General features: G+C 31.2%; 3 protein-coding genes across 7 annotated transcripts; 2 read left to right on the top strand and 1 right to left on the bottom strand.

Moving 5' to 3' along the window:
- Positions 1–91: 91 nt before the first annotated feature.
- LOC117230884 (synaptic functional regulator FMR1) lies at positions 92–11,391 on the top strand. 4 transcript variants are annotated; one of them, XM_033488778.1, is made up of 14 exons: positions 135–240; positions 637–689; positions 1,429–1,579; positions 1,672–1,835; positions 1,934–2,099; positions 2,228–2,298; positions 3,895–3,966; positions 5,869–6,016; positions 6,164–6,301; positions 6,374–6,517; positions 6,607–6,817; positions 8,768–8,983; positions 9,245–9,343; positions 9,505–11,391. In XM_033488778.1, exons 1-14 carry the CDS (start codon positions 190–192, stop codon positions 9,690–9,692), a joined length of 1,872 nt encoding a protein of 623 aa, XP_033344669.1. In that variant the 5' UTR covers positions 135–189; the 3' UTR covers positions 9,693–11,391. The 4 variants fall into 4 exon arrangements, with proteins under 4 accessions (XP_033344671.1, XP_033344672.1, XP_033344669.1 ...); XM_033488780.1 differs by lacking the exon at positions 3,895–3,966 and having other exon boundaries at positions 92–240; XM_033488781.1 differs by lacking the exon at positions 9,245–9,343 and having other exon boundaries at positions 92–240; positions 9,509–11,391.
- A 1,453-nt stretch (positions 11,392–12,844) lies between these two features.
- On the top strand, positions 12,845–21,997 carry LOC117230389 (E3 ubiquitin-protein ligase RNF19A-like). Of its 2 annotated transcripts, none has more exons than XM_033487771.1 (13): positions 12,845–13,001; positions 14,303–14,529; positions 14,613–14,755; positions 14,878–15,067; positions 15,162–15,473; positions 15,563–15,707; positions 15,802–15,938; positions 16,057–16,154; positions 20,343–20,541; positions 20,632–20,827; positions 20,893–21,058; positions 21,138–21,511; positions 21,672–21,997. In XM_033487771.1, exons 2-13 carry the CDS (start codon positions 14,367–14,369, stop codon positions 21,913–21,915), a joined length of 2,367 nt encoding a protein of 788 aa, XP_033343662.1. In that variant the 5' UTR covers positions 12,845–13,001; positions 14,303–14,366; the 3' UTR covers positions 21,916–21,997. The 2 variants fall into 2 exon arrangements, with proteins under 2 accessions (XP_033343662.1, XP_033343663.1); XM_033487772.1 differs by lacking the exon at positions 12,845–13,001 and adding an exon at positions 13,545–13,692.
- Positions 16,459–19,185, bottom strand: LOC117230394. The gene is made up of 3 exons (XM_033487805.1): positions 18,509–19,185; positions 18,119–18,334; positions 16,459–18,037 (listed from the first exon to the last, which is right to left on the bottom strand). Exons 1-3 carry the CDS (start codon positions 18,656–18,658, stop codon positions 17,084–17,086), a joined length of 1,320 nt encoding a protein of 439 aa, XP_033343696.1. The 5' UTR covers positions 18,659–19,185; the 3' UTR covers positions 16,459–17,083.
- Positions 21,998–22,099: the final 102 nt, after the last annotated feature.

Below are 22,099 nucleotides of genomic sequence, written 5' to 3'. Positions count from 1 at the left end.
TAGTTCTTTCAAACGTGAATTAGCGATGCGAAAGTGGTAACACTGCACGAGACCGTCCAATAAAGTGGCTGCATCATGGAAAAGAGTTGTACGATTGGTGAACAACAAATTTGCAACCTCGAACTCGTGCAGCTGCCCGCTCGCTAGCATGCCTGCTGCAAAGGAGGCGAGCCGTCACACAAAAGCAAGATGGAGGATCTCACAGTCGAAGTATGCGGCGAAAACGGAGCATATTATAAGGTTCGTTCTGTGAAAAGTATACAAAAAACAGGGCGGAAGATCGAGGCCGTGGATAGACCAACTTACGGCCCGTGGCGCGGTTCTAATCTCACAAAAGAGACGCTCGTACTTCGCGAAAGCGCGGCCCTCAAATGTTCGCGAGGTAACGCGGCTTCCTCCGACGCCATGTCTCGTTTGACAGGGCGTGATTTTCGTCAGCATTTGATGTTGCGTTTCATCTCAATGTCCTACCGATTCATGAAAACGCATATCCTTGATACTGGAATTATAAAAACATTGCTCTTTATTGTACTCCGAAAGCATCGTGATATATTGTATTTGAATGTCTTACGCCACTCGTTATACCTGTGAGTCTTCAACGAATAAATTTCTACGTTTTATGTCTTATTTTTTCAGGCCTTTGTCACAGATGTCTTTGAGGACGAGGTTCTGGTTACATTCGAAAATGAGTAAGTATGTTTTCCATTTCTTAGGGATAGTTTAGGTGCTAATATATCTGAAGGTTCACTCTAATATTCTGCTAATAACAGTGTAGTCTCCTGAGCAAAGGAATTATACTATTTTTATCAGCAATAGGAGACCTAATATTTCTAATATCTGTGTCAACAGTTCTCAAAAATTGTATATTTTTTATGGATGTTATTTGCTGCCACTATTTTTTAGGCTTTTTCATATATCACTTTTCTTGTATGTTAATGATAAAAAGTATATTAAATATTCATAAATATTGTAAAATATGCATAAAATTTAATGCAAAGGGTTAAATCTATTTATACATATATAGTTATTATATATATACAAGCTGTATATTTTTTCTTTGTTTCTTTCTTATGTGTAAAAACAAATAATTTTATTTTGAGTTTTAAATATATTAAAATTAATAATGTGTAAGTATATCAAAGAATTATATTTTATTTTCTTCTAAATTTGATACTATATGTAAGGGAAAACATAATACATTCATGACATCTATTAAATAAACAATAATGACAACAATAATGTTATTCTATGGAATTATAATTTTAACGTATAGATGTATATGTATAATATATATTTATATGAATAAAAATGCTTCTATCAGAAATTGTTTATAAGTGTATATCGTTTTTGTTAAAATTTTGATATTGTGTGATATTGTTTATGGATAATTAATGAATAATATTTAATGAAATATATTTCATATTCTAGCTGGCAACCAGAATCGAAATTTCCATTTGCTCAAGTACGTCTACCTCCAACAGATGTTCAGAAACCTGAATTTTCTGAAAACATGGAGATTGAGGTATTTTCTAGGTCCAATGAGCATGAAGCCTGTGGATGGTGGAAGGCCATTATTAAGGTTAGTAAAAAATTCTTTTAAGATATAATTTCAATGAAAAAATTTTTAAGTAATTTCACTTACAAGATTTTATACGCTTAATTTTGTTTCAGATGAGTAAAGGAGGTTTTCAAGTAGTTGAATATTCGGGATGGGAATGTGCTTATACTGAAATTGTAGCTAGTGAACGACTGAGAGCAAAAAATCCTAATCCCCCCATTGATAAAAATACATTTCACAAGATCGAAATAGAAGTACCTGAAGATCTAAGAGAATTGTACGTAGCATGTTTAAAGACTATCTTCTTTTGTAGAAGATTAACATATATTGATCGCATGTACATTATATTTTAAACATCTTATTTAATGTACATAGTGCCAAAATGGAAAATGCACATAAGGAATTTCAAAAAGCGATAGGGGCGGCAGTGTGCCGATACGTGCCTGAACGGGGAGTATTGCTGGCCATCTCCCGTCATGAAAATTTACATCGTCACAGTAGCATGCTCCAAGAAATGCACTTTAGAAACTTATCGCAAAAGGTGAGTTACAAAATTGGATTTGGTCTTAAACAACTTGGTGATAATATAAAATGTACAAATTTCATAAAAACATATTTTGATATCACATATCTTTATATCTTACACAATATTTTACTTGTATATTGCAGGTATTGCTTTTAAAAAGAACAGAAGAAGCAGCACGTCAACTTGAGTCAACGAAGCTTCAAACAATTGGGGGGTAAGTAAAAAGATTAGAGTTGGTGTTGCAATTAAAAAAAATCTTGTGACATTTAAATACCTGCCCTTATCCATACACTGTCCTGGTTACCATCCTGTCTGTGGTTTGCATTTACTGGCAGAAAAATTCACAAGATTTCCAATCATTAATTAATATGTTTGCTTCAACATCATATAATTTTCATGAATGTTATGTAGTCACATTACAAATATTTATTATACATTTCCTCTAGTTTTCACATATTACAAGTGTGATTGTGTATAAAATATTTAATAAATTTTACATGCAACGTTTTCAAAGTTCATATAAATCTTTGTGTGTTAGTTATCTTATTTTACATACTTTTGCCAGTCACAAGAGCACGATGTGCATATAGTAATAAATTTGCACACAATGTGTTTTTTCATCTGTCTTTAGTGAATGTCACTTTGTGCTGACAAATTCTTTTGTTTATCTCATAATATTACTTATTACAAATAGATTAATGCTATGTTTTTCATTGTTTGCTGATTACAACCATTAGTTTACATGTAACATGATCAGATTAATTTAATTTAATCTACATAATGATACATTTTTTACAGTTTTAATTTTCTAATCATTGTGTTTATAAGACAATAAAAGCGTAATTTTTTCAATTATGTAAAAGAGTTTAGGAATTAATGGTTTGAAGGGACATCGAATAGCAACTTTCAGAATCTAATTTGCAATAAATGATTTTATCCATTAATTATGATTAAATAAAATCAAGATCATTTCTGATAATTAAATTTATGTACTATAAAGTACACATTAGATATGCATGTATTTGCAAACATATATACATGTACACACTTATTCGAAATGTCATAAAAATTTTTAATTATTTTTCCCGTCATATAGCGTATGTCATAATGAATTAATTTGAAACAAAATTCATTCAGCAAAATACTTGTACATTAATAATCATATAAAGAGTCACAAATATCTTTGTAGTTTTAGATGCTTTGCGTGTTCCTGCAGCAAACAATGTCATTATATGTTTCAGCTATTAATACATGTAATTAGGATAACTTTAAATTCTTTTTAAAGTTATCATTTCATACTTTCGAACGTTATAATTATTCTTAATAAAATTATATTTTTAGATTGAGATACACATACCTCCATACATTCAGATAACGGGTTTGTATAATTTTTCATTGATTGAATAATAATATTTAATGAATCTTAGGAAGTTAGTAGAAATTGGGGAGAAATCGTTTAATGCTAACACTGGATACTAATTCTTTTTTACACAGGTATGTCTATGAATGTCTAATATATAAAAGAAAAGACGCATAAAATGAATATGCAATGTTATATTTTATTTTCAAATTGTAAGTGTACTAACATACATATAAAAAATAGTAATACAAATATTATTTATGTCTCAGTATTAGTATAAGAATACTGTGAATAATTATTTCACATAAATATTCTGGAAAGCAAATTCATATAAAACTTCTCAAATTTATTAGTAAGGCGCAAACAGACAGAATGGCAGGGACATAGGATAGGGCCATCTTATATATGAATTTCCAATAAGTTACACCAAGAGTTTCTTTCTCATTTCAGCAAATTTAGATCTTCAAACTTTATATATCAGCGTGTCTCAGACTTTGAGGCAGGAGTGAAAACAAATTCAAGGTGAGATCACAGCAGCGTGGTTTAGATTTAAGTTTAGCTTACTGTATGATAAATCACACAGCTGCATTTTTCAAATGAAAAATGAAACTACACTATAAATGTGCATGCTTCGGCGTTGTGTAGATCATTCACTTAAACTCAAATGCTTTAAGTACACTGACATACAAAATTTATTGTTTATTTTTTCTACTTATTATGTGTTCTGTAGCAAAATTTTGCGTGGTTGATAAAATAGTAAACGAACATAAACGTGTAGCTGTGATCTGTTTTCTTTTTCTTTTTTCTTTTTTCTTTCTTTTTTTCTTTATATACATATATATATATATATATTTATGTGTTTGGATAGAGTTTTAAGTTTATTAATTTATCTCATATCAGAAATTATATTCTAGCCTGCCAATGTTTGAGAAACACTGATATATTAAGTGTTTTGCACAAAGAACTGAATAAATGGTGGCTCTATCTAATATATTTCCAAATCTAAAGAATTTATAAAATTTCAATAAGGATTTTTAAGTAGAACAATATTTCATAATCAATGTGAAACTTTTATACATGAATAGTTATCATGTAGGCTATTATAATATTTTTAGTTTTATTTATGTGATATCACTTATGCATTCCATCTTCATTTATCAAACATCTACACAACTTATATTAGTTTTATAATCCTTCATGTTATATCATAGTTACGAAACAGTTTACTTATATAAAGTAAGAGATTTAATAGCAAATATTTTTCTAATTATATTAAGATAAACTTTCTTTAAATCAAAACAATTATATTGTCTGTTTTCAATTAAAAAATTATCTTTGCTTTGTTATCGTATTATATTGTTTTCAAGTACTATTCAAAACTTGACACATTATACTTGTTTTTATTAATATGATTTAGGAAATTGAATTGAACAGAAGAATAAAAGTTTTGTTATTAAGATTATTTATTTAAAGTTTTCAAAAATTTATAAGTCAAATTAAATTTGTAATATATTTTAAAATACAATTCCTTTATTTTCATAAGAAAGATATGTATGCATGTCTTTTACAATGACTTCACTATGATTTTATTGTTTCAAATTGATATTCATATTATATTACTGTTTAATATAAACCATTTTATATACATACATATTTATTTATTATTACATCAAAATATATATAAGTATTTTGTATGAGTGTATGTATGCACACATATTATGTGTCATAAACAAATTTTTAAACATGTATTGCATGTTAAAAAGTCATAAATTCCGATTTCACCTTTACTTAATTTGTAGAAAATGTCCAAAAATCAAATTACTCTGGTGTTAGTATATCTAACAATAATTTTGAAATCTTTGCTTGAGTATCACTTTATTATAATTTGTAATATATATTATATGCATTTGATGCTACCTCATAATACATTTTTGTATTACTACTTTTATCTGCCAGAATGCAAGCCACTGACAGGAATTTAAATTTCATTAAAATATATTATGTTCATTATCACTGTATTGTAATGTAATAACATGTGCGCGTAATAATGTAAGACTGCATGTTACTAATGAAAATCTAAATTTTGCATTATTAAACATCAAAATTTGATTATACAATATTATTATTAGGATATATTAATAATATTCATATACATAACTAATTATTTATATGCTACATTATTATTATCCGCGGTTGATATCGATCAGAAACTTCATAGCAGTATTTAATCGATATTCATTAATTTAAAATATCATTAAACAAAAAATATTATTTTGAATTGTTCTATAGTAATTTAACATATATATATTAACATATTATACATATATATATATATATTATGGATTCTGCAATGTTTCAGTAGAAGAAGGTGCTTATTATACATGTTTAGAGCTAAATATATAAAACAAAATTTTGTTTTTTTAGATACACAGATGAATTTAATGTCCGGGAAGACTTGATGGGCTTAGCGATTGGTGCACATGGGGCAAATATTCAACAGGCAAGGAAGGTCGATGGAATTACAAATATAGAGTTAGAAGAAAATTCATGCACATTTAAAATCTATGGAGAGGTAAAAATTGAAATAAGTTTTTACTTTTCTTTCATCATTCCTTTTTATTACGTTATGTTTCATTTAATGAATTAAATTACTCAAGAATTATAAATTGTGAAGGTTCTTTACAAAAATGTAAAATGGTATATGCTTACCTAATTGCAGACACATGAAGCTGTTAAAAAAGCTCGTTCTTTGCTTGAATATAGTGAAGAATCTATACAAGTACCACGTGTTTTGGTTGGGAAGGTGATTGGAAAAAATGGTCGTATAATACAAGAAATTGTCGACAAAAGTGGTGTGGTAAGTATTGTATTAGCATTAATGTAATTTTTAGAATACTTATTATGTAATTCTAAATATTATAAATTTTAGGTACGAGTTAAAATAGAAGGAGACAACGAACCTCAACCAACGATTCCAAGGGAAGAAGGTCAGGTGCCCTTTGTCTTTGTTGGCACTGTTGAAAGTATTGCTAATGCCAAAATGTTGTTGGAATATCATTTGGCACATTTGAAGGTATAATGATGTAAAATGTGTATATAATATATTGTAGATATTATAGTTTATTCACATATTTTTGTAATTTTGTGTTATTTGCTTTAAAGGAAGTAGAACAGTTGCGTCAAGAAAAATTAGAAATAGATCAACAATTAAGAAACATGCATGGATCAACTACAGGACCAATGCCCAACTTTCCTCCAACAAGACGAGGAATGAGTACAGGCCCAGAAGAAGGTGGTGGAGGTCGTGGAGGTCGTGGTGGTCAATCTCGTGGACGTGGTGGCAGGGGTAGGGCTCCCACCAGACACAATGCCGGTAATACTATTACTGACTATATCAACAATGTAGAGAACACACAAAAACGTAATGGCAGAAGCGGTGGACCCAACACGAGAGACAGTAGAGAACCCAGAGATTTTAAAGACAGAGGGCGCGTTGTCACAAAGTAACATTTGATAAATTGTTGAAGTTAAAATCAGTACTAGGATTATTATTATACAAGGTTTATAGTAGAAACTCATTTATTCGGATTTGGTGGGATGATTATTTGATCTGAATAAATGAAAATTCGAATTATCCGATATTCATCCCCAATATCATCTGTTTAACTTATTCAACACTCAATTCAATGCAAATATATTTTTTGTGTAACATACACGTAGCTTATCATACGTAATTTATTCCATCTTTACTACATAATAAACTATTTATTTTCTATAACCTGTTGAAAAATTGTATGTATTTAAATATTTCTTTAGATCTAGAAACTGATAGATAAAATAAATTGCATATATAACTGTACATTAAAAAATGTTGCTTAAAAAGACAATTTTTTCTGGATTTATAAATATTTTCTAAGGAATTATTTTCATTTTATCTGTTGAGCCCAATAAATAAAATAATTGCTTAGGGATTCGGATAAACGAGTTTTTACTGTACTTTATTCTTGCAAATACCCATTAAATAATATATTTACAAGTTTCTTTACAACATTTAACAAATTAAAAATCTCAAAAATTTGTAAATGTATCAATATAAACATAGAAAACATTGATCAAAACATATACAAAGAGAATAATTTTGTTCTTAATATATTATTTTATTCGTGATTTCATGATGTTCAAATTAAATTTGGCCTTTATTAATAACTATTTACAGTTGTTGTATCTTTCATTGTTTAATTATATAGATTTAAAACTATACTTGTTATAAAACCGTTTCAGCTATTTAGTTTTTCATTGTATATCGTTATTCGTAATTCATTGTTTTTGTCATAATTACTTTATATTGCCTCAGTTAATATCTATAGATATATCAACAATTCGCATTTGTAAACATGTCATTACATAGAACATGGAATTATAACATAATAGGAAATAACTACAACCATATGCATTTGCATGTTTGTGTTTAATGGAAATGCATGTAGTAGCTAAGTAACTCGCGGTGTATGATTCATTTGATTTATTGGTTATTTGACATAATAAATAAAGTACATAATATCGTTTTGTGTGCGAATTGTCTAATCAAATATTATATCTTAAGAGTAATTACTTTTTACGGATTAACAAGTATTTCGCCTCAAATTTATATATAACATGTACCTATATAACATCTTTTGAACCTTTCATTTAACTAAATAATACATTAAATGTAATTAACTTTAATTGCTTTTTAAACGTTAACAAAATTAAGTGTTATCTTAGCTATATTAGGTCGTTTGCAAATTGATAAATAAGAAATTAAGAAGCAATTATGTTATTATTCTTATTAAAAAATGTACTTATATACGTTTTATAATAAAATTTACCTTGTAAAATACTCCATGTGAATCTGATTTTTAACTTAGGAAATATTAGGTAGTAACAATCACATGAATTTTACAAATACTTTTAATTACATTAATGTAATCTAATAAAACTATCTTCTGTGATTTAATACTACACGCTAATATGTTAGTTTTGGTAAAAATTTGTACAAATTTATGCAAATATAAGTATATTTAACGGTAGAAGAAGAAATTAAAAAATTAGTGAGCTTGATTCCAAAGATGCCTCTTCACTCCCAATTAATACCCTTAGTTATTATAATGGGAAGCATCATTGCTAATGTGTTAAATGCTACATTGATCATCATCAACTACAAGTAAGGATACTAATCTTTCATCATTTCATTTGTTTTACAAAATCATTAAGATGTTTGTGTTCATCATTTTATGTTCAAGGTTTAACTTGATTTTTGTTATAAATATGGTTTAATTTACAGGATTACGTCGAGATACGTTAGATGGTAGTGAAGACCGAGTAAGGGATCTACCTCCAAGAGGTGGTCATCAAGGAGGTACAGGCAATTCAGGGTACATGGGTGGTAGACAAGGTCGTCCTCCAACTCAACGTAGAGATCGTAGAGATGAACGCCGTCGAACAACCGATGATGAAGATACTGTTCTCGATAGTCAAGACGTTTCAAGCATTGATAGAGGTAACAATACTTTTCCGATAATATTGTATAACAGAACAGCCGTTTCGTCCTAAAGATTGGTAAAGTTCTTTGAGAGTGGCATGGATTGTGAAACAAACACTTGTGACCATCTAACACTAACAATATCAACGATGATTACTAATGCACGCTTACTAATGCGATATAGCTTTCTACGTAATCAATTCTATAAAAATTTGAATTTCAGTAATTCTTTTATATTACTTTATAAAAAGATGGTCACAATGGTTTGCGTATGCATAGAGTCTGTATCAAGTGTGGAGGGAGGACCTAAAGGCATGAGGCGAAGACGGCTTCGACGTTCTCGACAACGTAGTTCTACACCAACAAATAATCAAAAAGGTAATCACGTGAAATTGAAAAATTTAATTTGATATAATATTCCTTTAGGACGATCGGTTTAGATATAGTATAAGAGTTAAGTACAATATTAAATAAATGTTTTAGAATGAATATCGATATTTACACAGTAACACTCAGAGTTAATCTACATATTTGTTTAGGCAGCAATGCCGGCCCAGGAGACCAATCAACTGTAACTAGTAAAGAAGGAACACCAGCAAATGACGTTTCTGCTACTAATAACAGTTCCCAAGGGCCTAAAGGCCAAAGAGAATTACGGTCTCGCCATCCTCGTATGCAACAGAGCAATAAGCCTAAGGAAGCTCTGGTTAATGGTACCAGTGGCTAAATAACCATTATGATCGACAACTGCTACTTACATATAACACTACACCTGATGAGAGCTATTAACACCCAGCACATAACATGACGCATACCTACGCAAGGACTACACGATTATGGATCGCGACATGATTAGTCTACGCTCGTTGTTAAGACTGTTTGCTACCGATAAGAATATGACAATTGTTTAAGAAATCGTCATTCTCCTTAAACACATTTAAGGACACATATTAATATCCATGCATGGTTTAGTTTAATGATAGTGATTATGCTATCATGTTTGATATATGGATACATTCATTGGGAGATAGTAGAAGCATCTGGTAAAAAGGAATCCCCTGATTGTGAAACTGTGCCTCATTTTTATACCAAGCTCCCAACTTGTGTGACAGTAATTCGGATGTACTATAAAGTACTTCTTAATCACTTGAGAAATGATCTAATAATAGGCTGGATATTCGTGGCTCGTATGTCAATTATCAATTTGAATAATTTTCGCCTAGATATGTCGCTATATTTATGAAAAAATAACACAATACGTACAAAGATGCAGGATATAATCCATTTTAATAGATTTTCTTTTTGTTCCTCTTCTTTATTATTTCTTTCAACACTGCAATGATTGTTAGAAAATAATAAAAAAAAGTGTTAACATATTTTAATGTATGTTATGAGCAAAGGTACGTGTTTTGTGTTATTTTGTGTTCATATCTAAATGAAAAAACACAATAATTGAACATACCGGGTATAAAATATTTTGCGACAAAACTAGGACGAAACGTGATGTGGTGCAAGAAAAAGATGGATTCCATTGTTAGTTATAACAATGGTAGGTGGCAGCTGCATGAAGTCTTGGTTAAAAGGTGTTCCCAATGATGTTCCTTCTATTTACTTAACAAGATTGAGTTTTTTTTGGTTTACGATTATTAGTAGAGTTATTTAACAACACTAGGTTTTTATGTTTCAATACTGAGTGTTGATTAATAATACCATGAATGCTAAAATGACTTATTTGATTGTGGAAAAACACAAAAGAGTGTACGCAGGAAGTCGGTTTTTATTTCCGGGTTCACTTTTCATGTAATTTAGTCTTTTTTTTTTTTATTACAGTCTAAGCATCTATATCAAATATTAGAATTTGATATGACGTTCGTTTCTGCATTGTTTCGCATGATTTAAAAAGAAAGTAAACGTATACTTAGTAATACCAATGTATGATGTGCCAGAGAAGGAATGATACATGTTTTATGATATCTAGCTGAAGTGCAGACTTAGCGCATACCTTTATTACTATAATACTACTTAGTCGAAATGTGAATGTCTGAACAAATACATTAGCTTTACTATACTAAGCTATAAAATAGATATGGCTAACTGTTTTAAATTGATTATCTGTCAATTTAAAACAGCTGCCTCTTCTTCCGGATATGACAACAACTAATCGGACATGTCTTAAGGATTTTGCAAAAACGCATGGCGGTTGATGCAACACATTGACACCTAACAAAACAGCTGCCATTTTATCTGAATATTCTTATGGCAGCCAAAAAAACTGAGACATCCCCCAACTTGCTTGTTTCAGATACATTTGTATTGATTGCAATTTGTGCATAATTTAAGAATAAAACATTTCTGTACATAGAGCGGTCATTAGTACGATGAACCACAATTTTTTCGAAACATTGATAATCGTTTTTTAATCTTAACAGTCGTTTTAAACTACAATCTTCATCCCTATCCTTAACTTCCATAACATATCCATTATTAAAAATAATGACTATTACGCTTAATCTTTGTTATGAAGCTTTTAAAATATTTATAGTCTGAAAATGTTAACATCTAATTACTAGTTCTATTTATAACGACAAAAAATATTAAGAAATATTAAAAATACATAAGAGAAATAATTTCTACATTAATTTAAAGCACTAAGTAACAATCGCTTAATTTATACAAGATTTGCAACTTTTAGCGTTACTTAATTACATTTTGGATAAAAACGAATAAAACTATGCTAGAACTGATTTATATATTTTTAAAATTTGTATATATCTAATGTTGAGGAAATCGTCTAATTTCAAATTATCAATTTTTATGGAAAAAGATAAAAATCAGGATATTATTTTTTGTAATACCTCTTAGAGAAATATATGGTATTATTATCATATAATAATTTATCATAAGTATGATTTGCTTCTGTAAAAAAAAACAAAAATATATTTCTTCATCATACAGAAATTTAACATATGATACAAGATTTAAGTTGCATTAGTTGAAAAAATTTTTGTGTGATCTCAAAACCATATATGCCTACTAATAAATAAACTTATTGCAAATTACAAGTAAATATTATAATATTTACAAGTACAAACAAAATAAATTTTTATGTTGTTATGAACTGTTGTATTTAAATTCATGAATATACATATAATTTTAAACAAAATGAATTTTAAACTTAGACAAATTCATAAAATATATTTCTAAACTATATTAATTATTGAACATAATCTTTAATTGATTAAAGTGTTAGGAATAAGGAACTAATAAAAGTCAAAATACACATAATACAAATAAGCATAAATTCCATTACTGATTCAGAAAATCAAATAATATAGCAGCTACTGTTTATATATTAATTTTCTATCTTCATATCAGTAAATAGCTAACATATACTTCTGACTGAAATATATAATCATATGTTAAAAGATATGAAATTAATGTTACTATTTATAATAACTTGAAAATTAATATTCAGATAAATTAACTCATCAATATTATTAATTACTAAACAAATAGCATCTAATAAAGAATTTTAAATAATTGTTAAATAACAGTTTCACAATCTAGTATTGAGGTGTATAAACTGTGCTTTTATAAATATTTTGCGTGAAATAAGAAAATATTCATATTTGTGCATACATAGTATTAATGTTAAAAAATGAAATATTTAATTATTTTCTAATTACTTTTTATTCATATAGAATTCACAAAAAGTATATAGTAATAATTACAAAATATACAAATAATATTAATTTAATCTGATTAAACTTAAGATTTTTTATTTGAGCGGTGTTATATCAAATGTTTTCAGGCAGAGGCGCTGTATGTTCATTTCTATATTTCGCTCATTGTATCCCTCATCTAAATTATATGTAAGGTAAGTCTTTAGTCAGAAGCCGTCAGCTGTTGTGTCAAGTGAACATTCTTAACCAACAAAATAGGTGAAACTTACCAATAGTGTGTAATTCTAATTGTGAATCTATTATTAGTTACTAAACGTGGTGTAGATTTGAAAGTATTTTTTAACAGGAACCAGGTACGTTTATACGTTATTTAGAATGACTTTAGTTGGTTTTTGCTCACAGACTTTTCACACCTGTATTAATGCTAGTCATCTATGTATAAGATTTCTCGATATACAGTTCAAATGTGTTTTTTTGTATTCATTTTTTATTTAATTTAAAGGATAAGGTATTTTATTCTATTTAAAATGACTATAATGTTTTTGTTTGAGAAAAAATAGAGTTTAATTATCATACACATTATATATATTTTATAGTATGTATATACATATACATATACATTCACATATATATACATATATATAACATATTCGTGCATTGTATATATATAAATGTGTATATATATATATACACATTTAAGCTATTACAAATGGCGATTATTTTGCATTTCGTACTAAATTTACATTAACATTAATTATAACTGTATTTATACTCGGGAAAAGGTTATCTTTTCATAAATTTACAAATTTGTTAGATAAATCGAGTTAAAATATAGTATAAAACTTGTATTAAGTAATTTTCTATATCTTATGTGTTAGCATGTTAATGCAATCTGTGGAATATACATATAATCGATTTATAATACTATTAGAGAGATTTGTATGGTGTGTTACATGTCGAATCATATATCGTTTCTTAAAATGCTATGTGAATTGGACATAATTCACATAATTTATACATTTGGATTCGGACGTTCGATAAAGGATAATTATAATCGTATAACGATATGGTATATGATTTATTAAGTTAAGGTTAAACTGTACAGGTCGAGTAATCGAACCTTAAATGCTAAAATATTTCATGGTACATACATAAAAGATTTCGAAATGCTGATTATTTATGCTCTTCATGAACATGGAGAAATCGTAATTGATGACAACCGCTTTGATAGACTGTATAATTCCTTTTTTAGTGAAAGTAGTAAAGAAAATGTACATACAAAATTGAACGTAAAGTGAATTTATTGAGAACGTTACGTATTAATAAATTTATATGAATTATAAATGATTTACACTAATATACAAAAATTTTGTCCAAAATAATTTTTATGATAATTAATTCGAAAACATTAGAAACGTAAGAACCTTATGTGTATTTAAATACGATCGATATAATAACATGTAATACATACTACACGTGCGCTTATGACGTAAAATATAATCGCTTGTAAACGGTATGTTTGATACGTTTGTATTACGATATACATTTTTATTTTCAATATTAAGCATTGTATAATATGTGATAGAAGATATATATCATAGTGATATATATGAAGTCCTATTATATTTACTTCTTTTCCCATTATTTATTACAGATTGAGTTACCTTAATCGCGTGACACAAAGAATGAGACAGTAGTGACCTATAATACTATTTAAGATGTTTAAAGAAAATGATAACAGTTCTGGAAGCTGTAGCAGTACAGTCCCTAGACCACGAAGAATGTTAGCGCGATTTTCTTTACGTCGATTATTATATTCAAGCCCACTTATTGGACGACGAATTGTGAGAACACCTAGTTCAAGTAACAGAAATACAAAAAGTATGAAGTGATATTTGGTCTGAAATAAATATCGTAGATAAAATACAGAATAAATTATTCTTGAGAATGAATTATTTTTCTAGCAAAAGATCCAATTGGTGGCAAGATCACAGATGTTGAAAAAGGAGAAGCTAGAGTAAGTAATGGTTCAAGCCATTTTCAATTTCAAAACATAGATCTACAACGTGCTTCCAGTAAAGGCTCAGTACTTTCTTCTGCCGGAAAGGTATTTATAGAATATGTACTTGCAATGAAATTCTTAGAATTGAATTTCTATTAGATCTTGATTATATTAATTGTTTGATAATTTTAAATGATATCCAGGTTGCAAAATAAATATTATTTCAGAGTAGTGAAAGTGGTTTAATGGAATGTCCTTTATGTTTGGCTGAATTGCCTGTGGAGTTCTTTCCTGTTGTTCAGTCTTGCCATCATCGCAGTTGTTATGATTGCTATCAACAATATCTTAAAGTTGAAATTTCTGAATCTAGAGTTAACATAGCATGTCCTGAATGTTCAGAACCAATTCACCCAAATGGTAAATGCATTTTTCTGATAAAAGTGATGTAAACTTCTTACTATTATTTACTACTTATTTATTACTATTATTTACTGAATTTATTTTTTTATAGATATTCGAATGATCCTAAATGATCAAACGCAATTGGAAAAATATGAAGATTTTATGGTACGACGAGTTCTTGCTGTAGAACCTGATGCGAGATGGTGTCCTGCACCAGATTGCAGCTTTGCAGTTATTGCTAGTGGTTGTGCTTCGTGCCCAAAATTACGTTGTGAACGACCAGGATGTGACTCTTATTTTTGTTACCATTGTAAAGCACGTTGGCATCCTAATCAAACATGTGATGCTGCCAGAGCTCAACGTACTCAATACTATGAACGAAGTTCATCTCTCAGTTTCAGTCAAAGTGATTCACAACATAGTATGTGTTCTTTATATTTAAAGATTTCAGAATTAGAGAATCCTGAAATTCTAAGATAACACGTGTTTTTGCATAAACTGTATCCACAGAAGATGACGTCAAACCTTGTCCAAGGTGTCAAGTCCTTATTGTTAAAATGGATGATGGTAGTTGCAATCACATGGTTTGTGCTGTTTGCGGTGCCGAATTTTGTTGGTTATGCATGAAGGAAATCAGTGATCTTCATTATTTAAGGTAAAGTTTATCCGAGTTATTTATCTCCATATTTATTTTTATGAAATATTATTTTTATAATTCTTAATTTTCCCAATTTTTCATTTAATTGCAGTCCTTCTGGTTGTACCTTTTGGGGTAAAAAGCCATGGTCTAGAAAAAAGAAAATACTTTGGCAACTTGGAACCTTAGTGGGAGCTCCAGTTGGAATTGGTCTTGCTGCTGGAATAGCTGTACCTGCTATGATTATAGGTTCGTATATTATGTTTTTCATATTTTAATGTTAAACTGAATGTGATATATTTATAAATATATCTTTCGGACAAAATTTTGTGTAACTTTATATTTGTATATGTATGTTTTGTTACAGGTATTCCAGTATGGGTGGGAAAGGAGCTGTATACAAGATATGAGAAAGATAACAAACATAAGAGGAATGCTTTTATTGTTGGAGGAGTAACTGCATCTGTAAGTTAAAATCTTATTTTTCATATCTGTACATAATTGATTTTCTTCAAAAGTATATATATATATATATATATATATATATATATATATATATATATATATATATAATATCATCAGATGATAGATAAAGTATCGAGTGTCTTACAAAGTAGTATCAATGTAAATTTACAGATATTTTTTTTTAAATTATCAAAGTAAGATATTAAAAAATTTATTAACTAGTCGTAATAAAACTACTTACTTATTTACACATATATGGATATTGCTTAGGAATTACTTTTATGTTTGAAAATCATTGTACAAATTCATGACAACATCAAAGTATATTTTATTTATATAGTTTGTACAAAGAAATGGAATAATATAATTATTGCATATGTGAATTAGCAGTAACAGAATGTCGGTCGTATAGCCGTAATAGTAATTGCGGGAAGAAATTTTGATAAAAGAACAAATTCAAATCAAACGATTGTTATATTTAACAGGCTCGTGGAGGAAAATGTTACTCCTGACTTAAGTTATTTGTTATGGCACGTATTAGCAATTCTTTTACATTTCGAGTCACTTTTAATTTTAAAACTTCATACAATGTTTATTGATATTCTGTTTGCTGAACGTCCTTACTAAATTATAGGTGTACATATCGAAAGAACAATTCAATATCGAAATATTTTTAAACATAAGAGCCTAACATCAATTCTATTTCCACCACGTTAACGAACTTTAACGTGATTTCGATTCCGCAATTACATAATTATCGACACAAGCCCCGTTGCTTGAGATGTATTACGTTAATCGCAATCGTAACGTCAATGGCAGACGAATCGAGCTGTTGAACAATCAGTTCTATAACTTTTGCTTCCTCGATTTACATTTCGCGTAGAAGTATTAATTCGCTGCAACACTATCATAGGCAGTAATAATGCTGACTAAGGGTCGTTTTCGCTATTAGCAATCGCAGTCTCATCTGTAAGTACACCTTCACTATGAAGGTCTTTTAAAACGTCGATCAAGCGTTGTTCTGTATCTGCATCGCCTAAAGCAACATCTACAGATCCAATACAGAGTAAGAGAGCGAGGAGTTGCGATCGCCTATAGTCCTTATTTAAGTCTTCTCTCGTGTAGCCCAAATCTTTCGGAATGTCGACGCCGAGACGAGAACACGTCCCAATTAGTGCCTCCCAATAGATATCAAGGAAGGTTTCTGTATGTTTGCGACGTAATTCGGTTGGCAATGAACTTACTATCAACAGAGCAATGTCGTTAGTCGGTCTACTATAGGTAACCATTTGCCAGTCGAGGATGCAGCATTCAAGGCCAGATGGTCCTTCCTTGAAAAGTAGATTATTACACCAGAAATCTGTGTGCGTGATCAAGGCTAACGGCCCTTCTGGCGCAAGGAGTGCAGATATTATATGCTTAGTTCTAGGTCGTAGTACAAGTAGGGCCTCCAGTATCGCTTCTAATCCTGGCGTACTTTTCAAAAATTTGGCAAGTTGTGGTAAACCACGCTCAACCAGTTGTTGATACGAGTCCGTTGCCTTTGCTGTTTGGAAGAGGAATGGATAACGTTCGGACAGAGGCTCTCCCTCGACAACTTTCATTGCCAGAGAATGCGCGTGTATGCGTGCTATAGCATCTAATGCGACTTTAGTTTGATCGTATGTCATTCCTTCGCGAAATTTGATATTTCGAAAATCAGAATCGCGAAGATCGTGCAATACGAGAATAGAATCTGGCGTTGTAGGGTTGTCGTCTGACTCATCAGCTGGTGTGTAATGTGCATGATAACAGACTGGAACTGACAGAAGGATTTCCTCGTCCGATTTATTTTCCTGGGATGCTAGTTGCTTCTTTTGAAACTCTTTCAGATCAGGCATGACCTGATATAAATAGAATCCAAGTTATTATTTATTGGATAGAACAATTTAAGATTGACGTAGCAACAGCTACTGATTGCTTACCTGTGTGTAAAATTTAATTTCCCGAAGATCGAATTGGCCTTCGATAACAAAGAAACGACTGAACGCATCTTTTGGAAGCTCTTTCACGATAAGTGACAGGTCTTGCGTGGTATTTGTGTCGTTCAACACGTACTTGATTTTAACACGAATTATAGCACTGAGCGCGCTTTCATTACTCATACAGCCCGGACTTACGTTACATTCGGTTATTGTGACCTGTGTACATGACGGGTTAATTTGCAAGCAATTCAAGAATACTTGGTACGCTACATCTTCAAATGTGTTGCATTTTCATTGCTAACAAAGCATTTATAGGCTGCTTAAATGACGCCGTATAAAAATCGCTACAGGCAACTGTTAACTGTAAATCATAGTTTCTACCGAACTAACCGGTTCTTTGTGAAATTCCCTTAGGATACCACCAAGCCACTCCTTGTCAATCTCTGGTTCTGAGATAATCTGCTTCTGCTCCTCTCCGCAAGATGATTCTTCCGTATCTTCCCAATCCCAGTCGGTGTCTTCCCAGTCCCAATTCGCCATGGTTTCCTTTCTTCTGATTTTATCTCTGTCTCTCAATCTCTCTTTCCTTTTATTTATTCAATTAACACTAATGACAGTCAATCGACGATATCAGTGTTGGCGGGATCGATGGAAGGAAAACGGGAGAGAAAAAACAGATGAGGGATGTATGTGTATCGTGGTTGTAACGTTTCGCGTGTCTACTGTCCCCAATCAATGCCAATAAACTACATGTACACTCTCGTGAACGGTAACACATGCAGGACGGTGCTTATTTGACTGTTCACATCGGAGCGCACGAGTCTGTCATGTATGTGGAGGCTTCGTGAAATCACCAGTAATGAATGGATTCGTCGCGTGTCCCTTCTACTTCCTGTTACGCCGTTCGGTCCTTGAATGTTCGGGCCGGCGTAGTTCGGCGCCCGTTCATCGAGGCTCGTAGTGTCCACGGCGCGACACACCCTTGGCGCAGAGCACCGACCGACTTCCCGATCCCAACACTCGATTTGTCAGACCGTTTTGCGATCGTGGTGTAGTATGGTTCTTAAAGTACCGACTGACACGATGCACGTTCCATCGTCAGCCACCTAGGTGGATGCAGGCCGCAGGGTGGGACAGAGAGGATCTCCCATGCGCGCACTCCTACCGTCGCGGCGATCAATATCCTTCCTTCCGCACCTCCCACACTTTCTGCTCGCTATGCACTTTCTCTGTCTCCTGTTCCGCTATCTCGCGTTCTCTTCTATGCTCCATGGAAATCTAGAAAACAGATCACCGTGTGTCAGTAATCTTTTCCCTCATCATGGCACCTTACCTTATACGACTGTCCCGAGATATATTTATATTATTACCATGTTTTACTTTCAATGGTATTTCATACTATTTTTTCTATATTTTACAGAACATAGATTATAGGTTGATCGGAAATTGCTTTTTCTTTTCTCTCTTTTCTTTTTTTTTTTTTTTTTTTTGTTTTTGAAGGTGATATGTGTATTAATTGCCCGAGAGTATGCAAAGCACGATGCAGAACATATTAAAATAATAAATGCCTTTGAATAGGCAATTCTATATTTGCTTTTGTTTTTCTTTCATTATGATTGTTTACAGTTGTATTAAATAAAAATGCAGTATGTTATACTAAAAAAGCGATCCGTGTTAATGGTTTACGTTCTTTCCTATTTTCGCGAGCATACATTGAAAGGGACTTATGAAGTACATCTGAAACATTCCCTTAATTACTGTGTTAATTATGCAGCGTACATACAGAAACTTCCGGCAGCTTAAAACCGCACAATACTAGATCAACTGCAGTCCGAAGTTTTCGATACAGTTGCAGCTTTTATATTTTTGTTAGCCGATACCTAATAGCAATTTTATCGCGTAACTTTACGTACTTAAATGTATCTTTTCGTTTTCTTAATATTATTACTTATCTATTCATAGTTAATTCCGATCTAATAATTATACGTTTTTTTTTTTATTTATTAAGTCCCCTGCCCCAAAATTCAAGAGTAAAGAGTTTTATTGCTTCATATTATCTTTTTTTCTTTTTACATAAAATTCTCATATTATAAATTTACTAATTCTATAGTACATAAGATTTTAAGTTTAATTTGTAGAAACTTTATAAAATTTGAATCTCTGTAAGTCTCAATAAAAGTTCGAACAAGAGCCACTACTCATAATTTATCTACCATCGTTACAGGTTTTAGTATCACCCATATTGGCAGGATTGGCCGTAGGTATTGGTGTACCCATTTTATTATTTTACGTTTATGGTGTAGTCCCCGTTTCTCTTTGTCGAAGCGGAGGTTGTGGTGTTTCAACAAATGGTACAGGGGTGCGATTTGATTTCGATGACGAAAACGAGCTTATGGGTTCATTGAGTGTCCGCAACGGTGGAGGTAAATGCCTAAATAATTCAAATTTTAACATCAAGTGTAGATCGAGTAATTTAGAAGATTAGATAATTCAAAACATAATCTTTATTGTAGATGCAGCATCGATAGATGTTGCGAGTCATCGCGGCGGTAATCCTTCGATAGGAGAAGCTTCCCTTTCATTAGGTAGTGGAAGTCATTTAGAAAAATTAGGTCGTGAAAACGATCGCGAAAGTGCCAGTAACGTAGCTGTCGCTGGTACCAGTCTCGCAGGAAGTATAGCTTCTAGTGTTTTACCAGGAGGTCAGAGGTAAGAGACTCTTTTTGTATTTATACAATTTTCAATTATTAGTTACTATTATATTTAAAAAATAGATTGGAGGTTCAAGCGGATGTGACGTCTACCCAACGATTTAGTTTGTGTAGCGAAACAGCATCTGCGGCAACCAGTTTATCAGAAAAATCTGTGAACGCATCTATTGCTTTGGATGACGGCGCAGCTTCTACGAGAGCTCTAGCAGGCTCTGTTCTAAATTTTAAAGTATCTCGCTCTTCTTTGAAAGTATTATTGCAAACGATCAGTACTTCAGTTATGAATTTTAATTATATCGATTGTTCAGATGGATGGAAGCTCAATCAGCGGTGGTAGAAGCACGGAAGGAGAACAAGGGACAAGCTCTGTTGCAGGAGGTCATATGGATTCAGCAGGTCAAGCTACATCTTTGAGTTCCCTCGAAGAAGTAGCGCCTGGTTTAGCGAAACGTGCTCGGCGCAAGCCGACGTTAGATCGCCAGTGCAGTGATTCCAGTAATTGGACCGTTTGTGGAGAAGACGAAGGTTCTGAACGTGTCAGATTCGATGATCATGTTAGTTTCATTGAAGCAGATCAAGAAGGAATTGTTAATACGTGTGGAGTGAATAGTCGAACTTCCGGAAGACGTACTAAACGTACTAAAGAAACAGAACAAGACGCAAATACTCAAAAGAGTACAAAGTATGACAAAATTTAGATTTTTCAAAATTTAACTCACTGCTTTTCGATGTTCTTGATTATCTACAATCTTCTCGTTTTAATATTGCAAGGCACTGGGTTAATTAGAAGATTTTGAGAACTACAATATTTTTACATGTATAATGTCCATTTACTTTTTCAGGAATTCTAACAATGAATCAAAGGCTGATTCGGCAGATGACAATGTATCATGGGAACGGGTTAACGTTGCCACTTTGAGAAATGTCTTCTTCCATAATTCTACAACATCTACAGATCGCGAGAAGCGATTGTCGGTGATAGAAGAACCGTCTCCTGTAGTGGTACAGAATAACGGTGCTCGTTTCTTCACGCCTTCTGACAAAGGCTGTAGCATAAATAATATGGAAGACAATTTACACTCTTAAAGGAACAAAGACTGAGCATTTATGTAATAATGTACATGCGTCCTTTAAATACAAGACACACAGATGCGTATTCACATACAGTGGCAATCAAAACTGTACACACGCTAGTCTTATAAGGAAATGATACAAGTTCTCAACTGATTGATAAGGATTAGGCGATTACAATTACAAATTCAACCAACTA

The sequence above is a fragment of the Bombus vosnesenskii genome, unplaced genomic scaffold (genome assembly GCF_011952255.1).
Source record: "Bombus vosnesenskii isolate JDL3184/JDL3185 unplaced genomic scaffold, Bvos_JDL3184-5_v1.1 scf7180000013267, whole genome shotgun sequence".
In the NCBI taxonomy this organism is placed as follows: Eukaryota; Metazoa; Arthropoda; class Insecta; order Hymenoptera; family Apidae; genus Bombus; species Bombus vosnesenskii.
The sequence above is the reverse complement of the archived record's forward strand: the minus strand, read 5'-3'. Positions and strand labels throughout refer to the sequence as shown.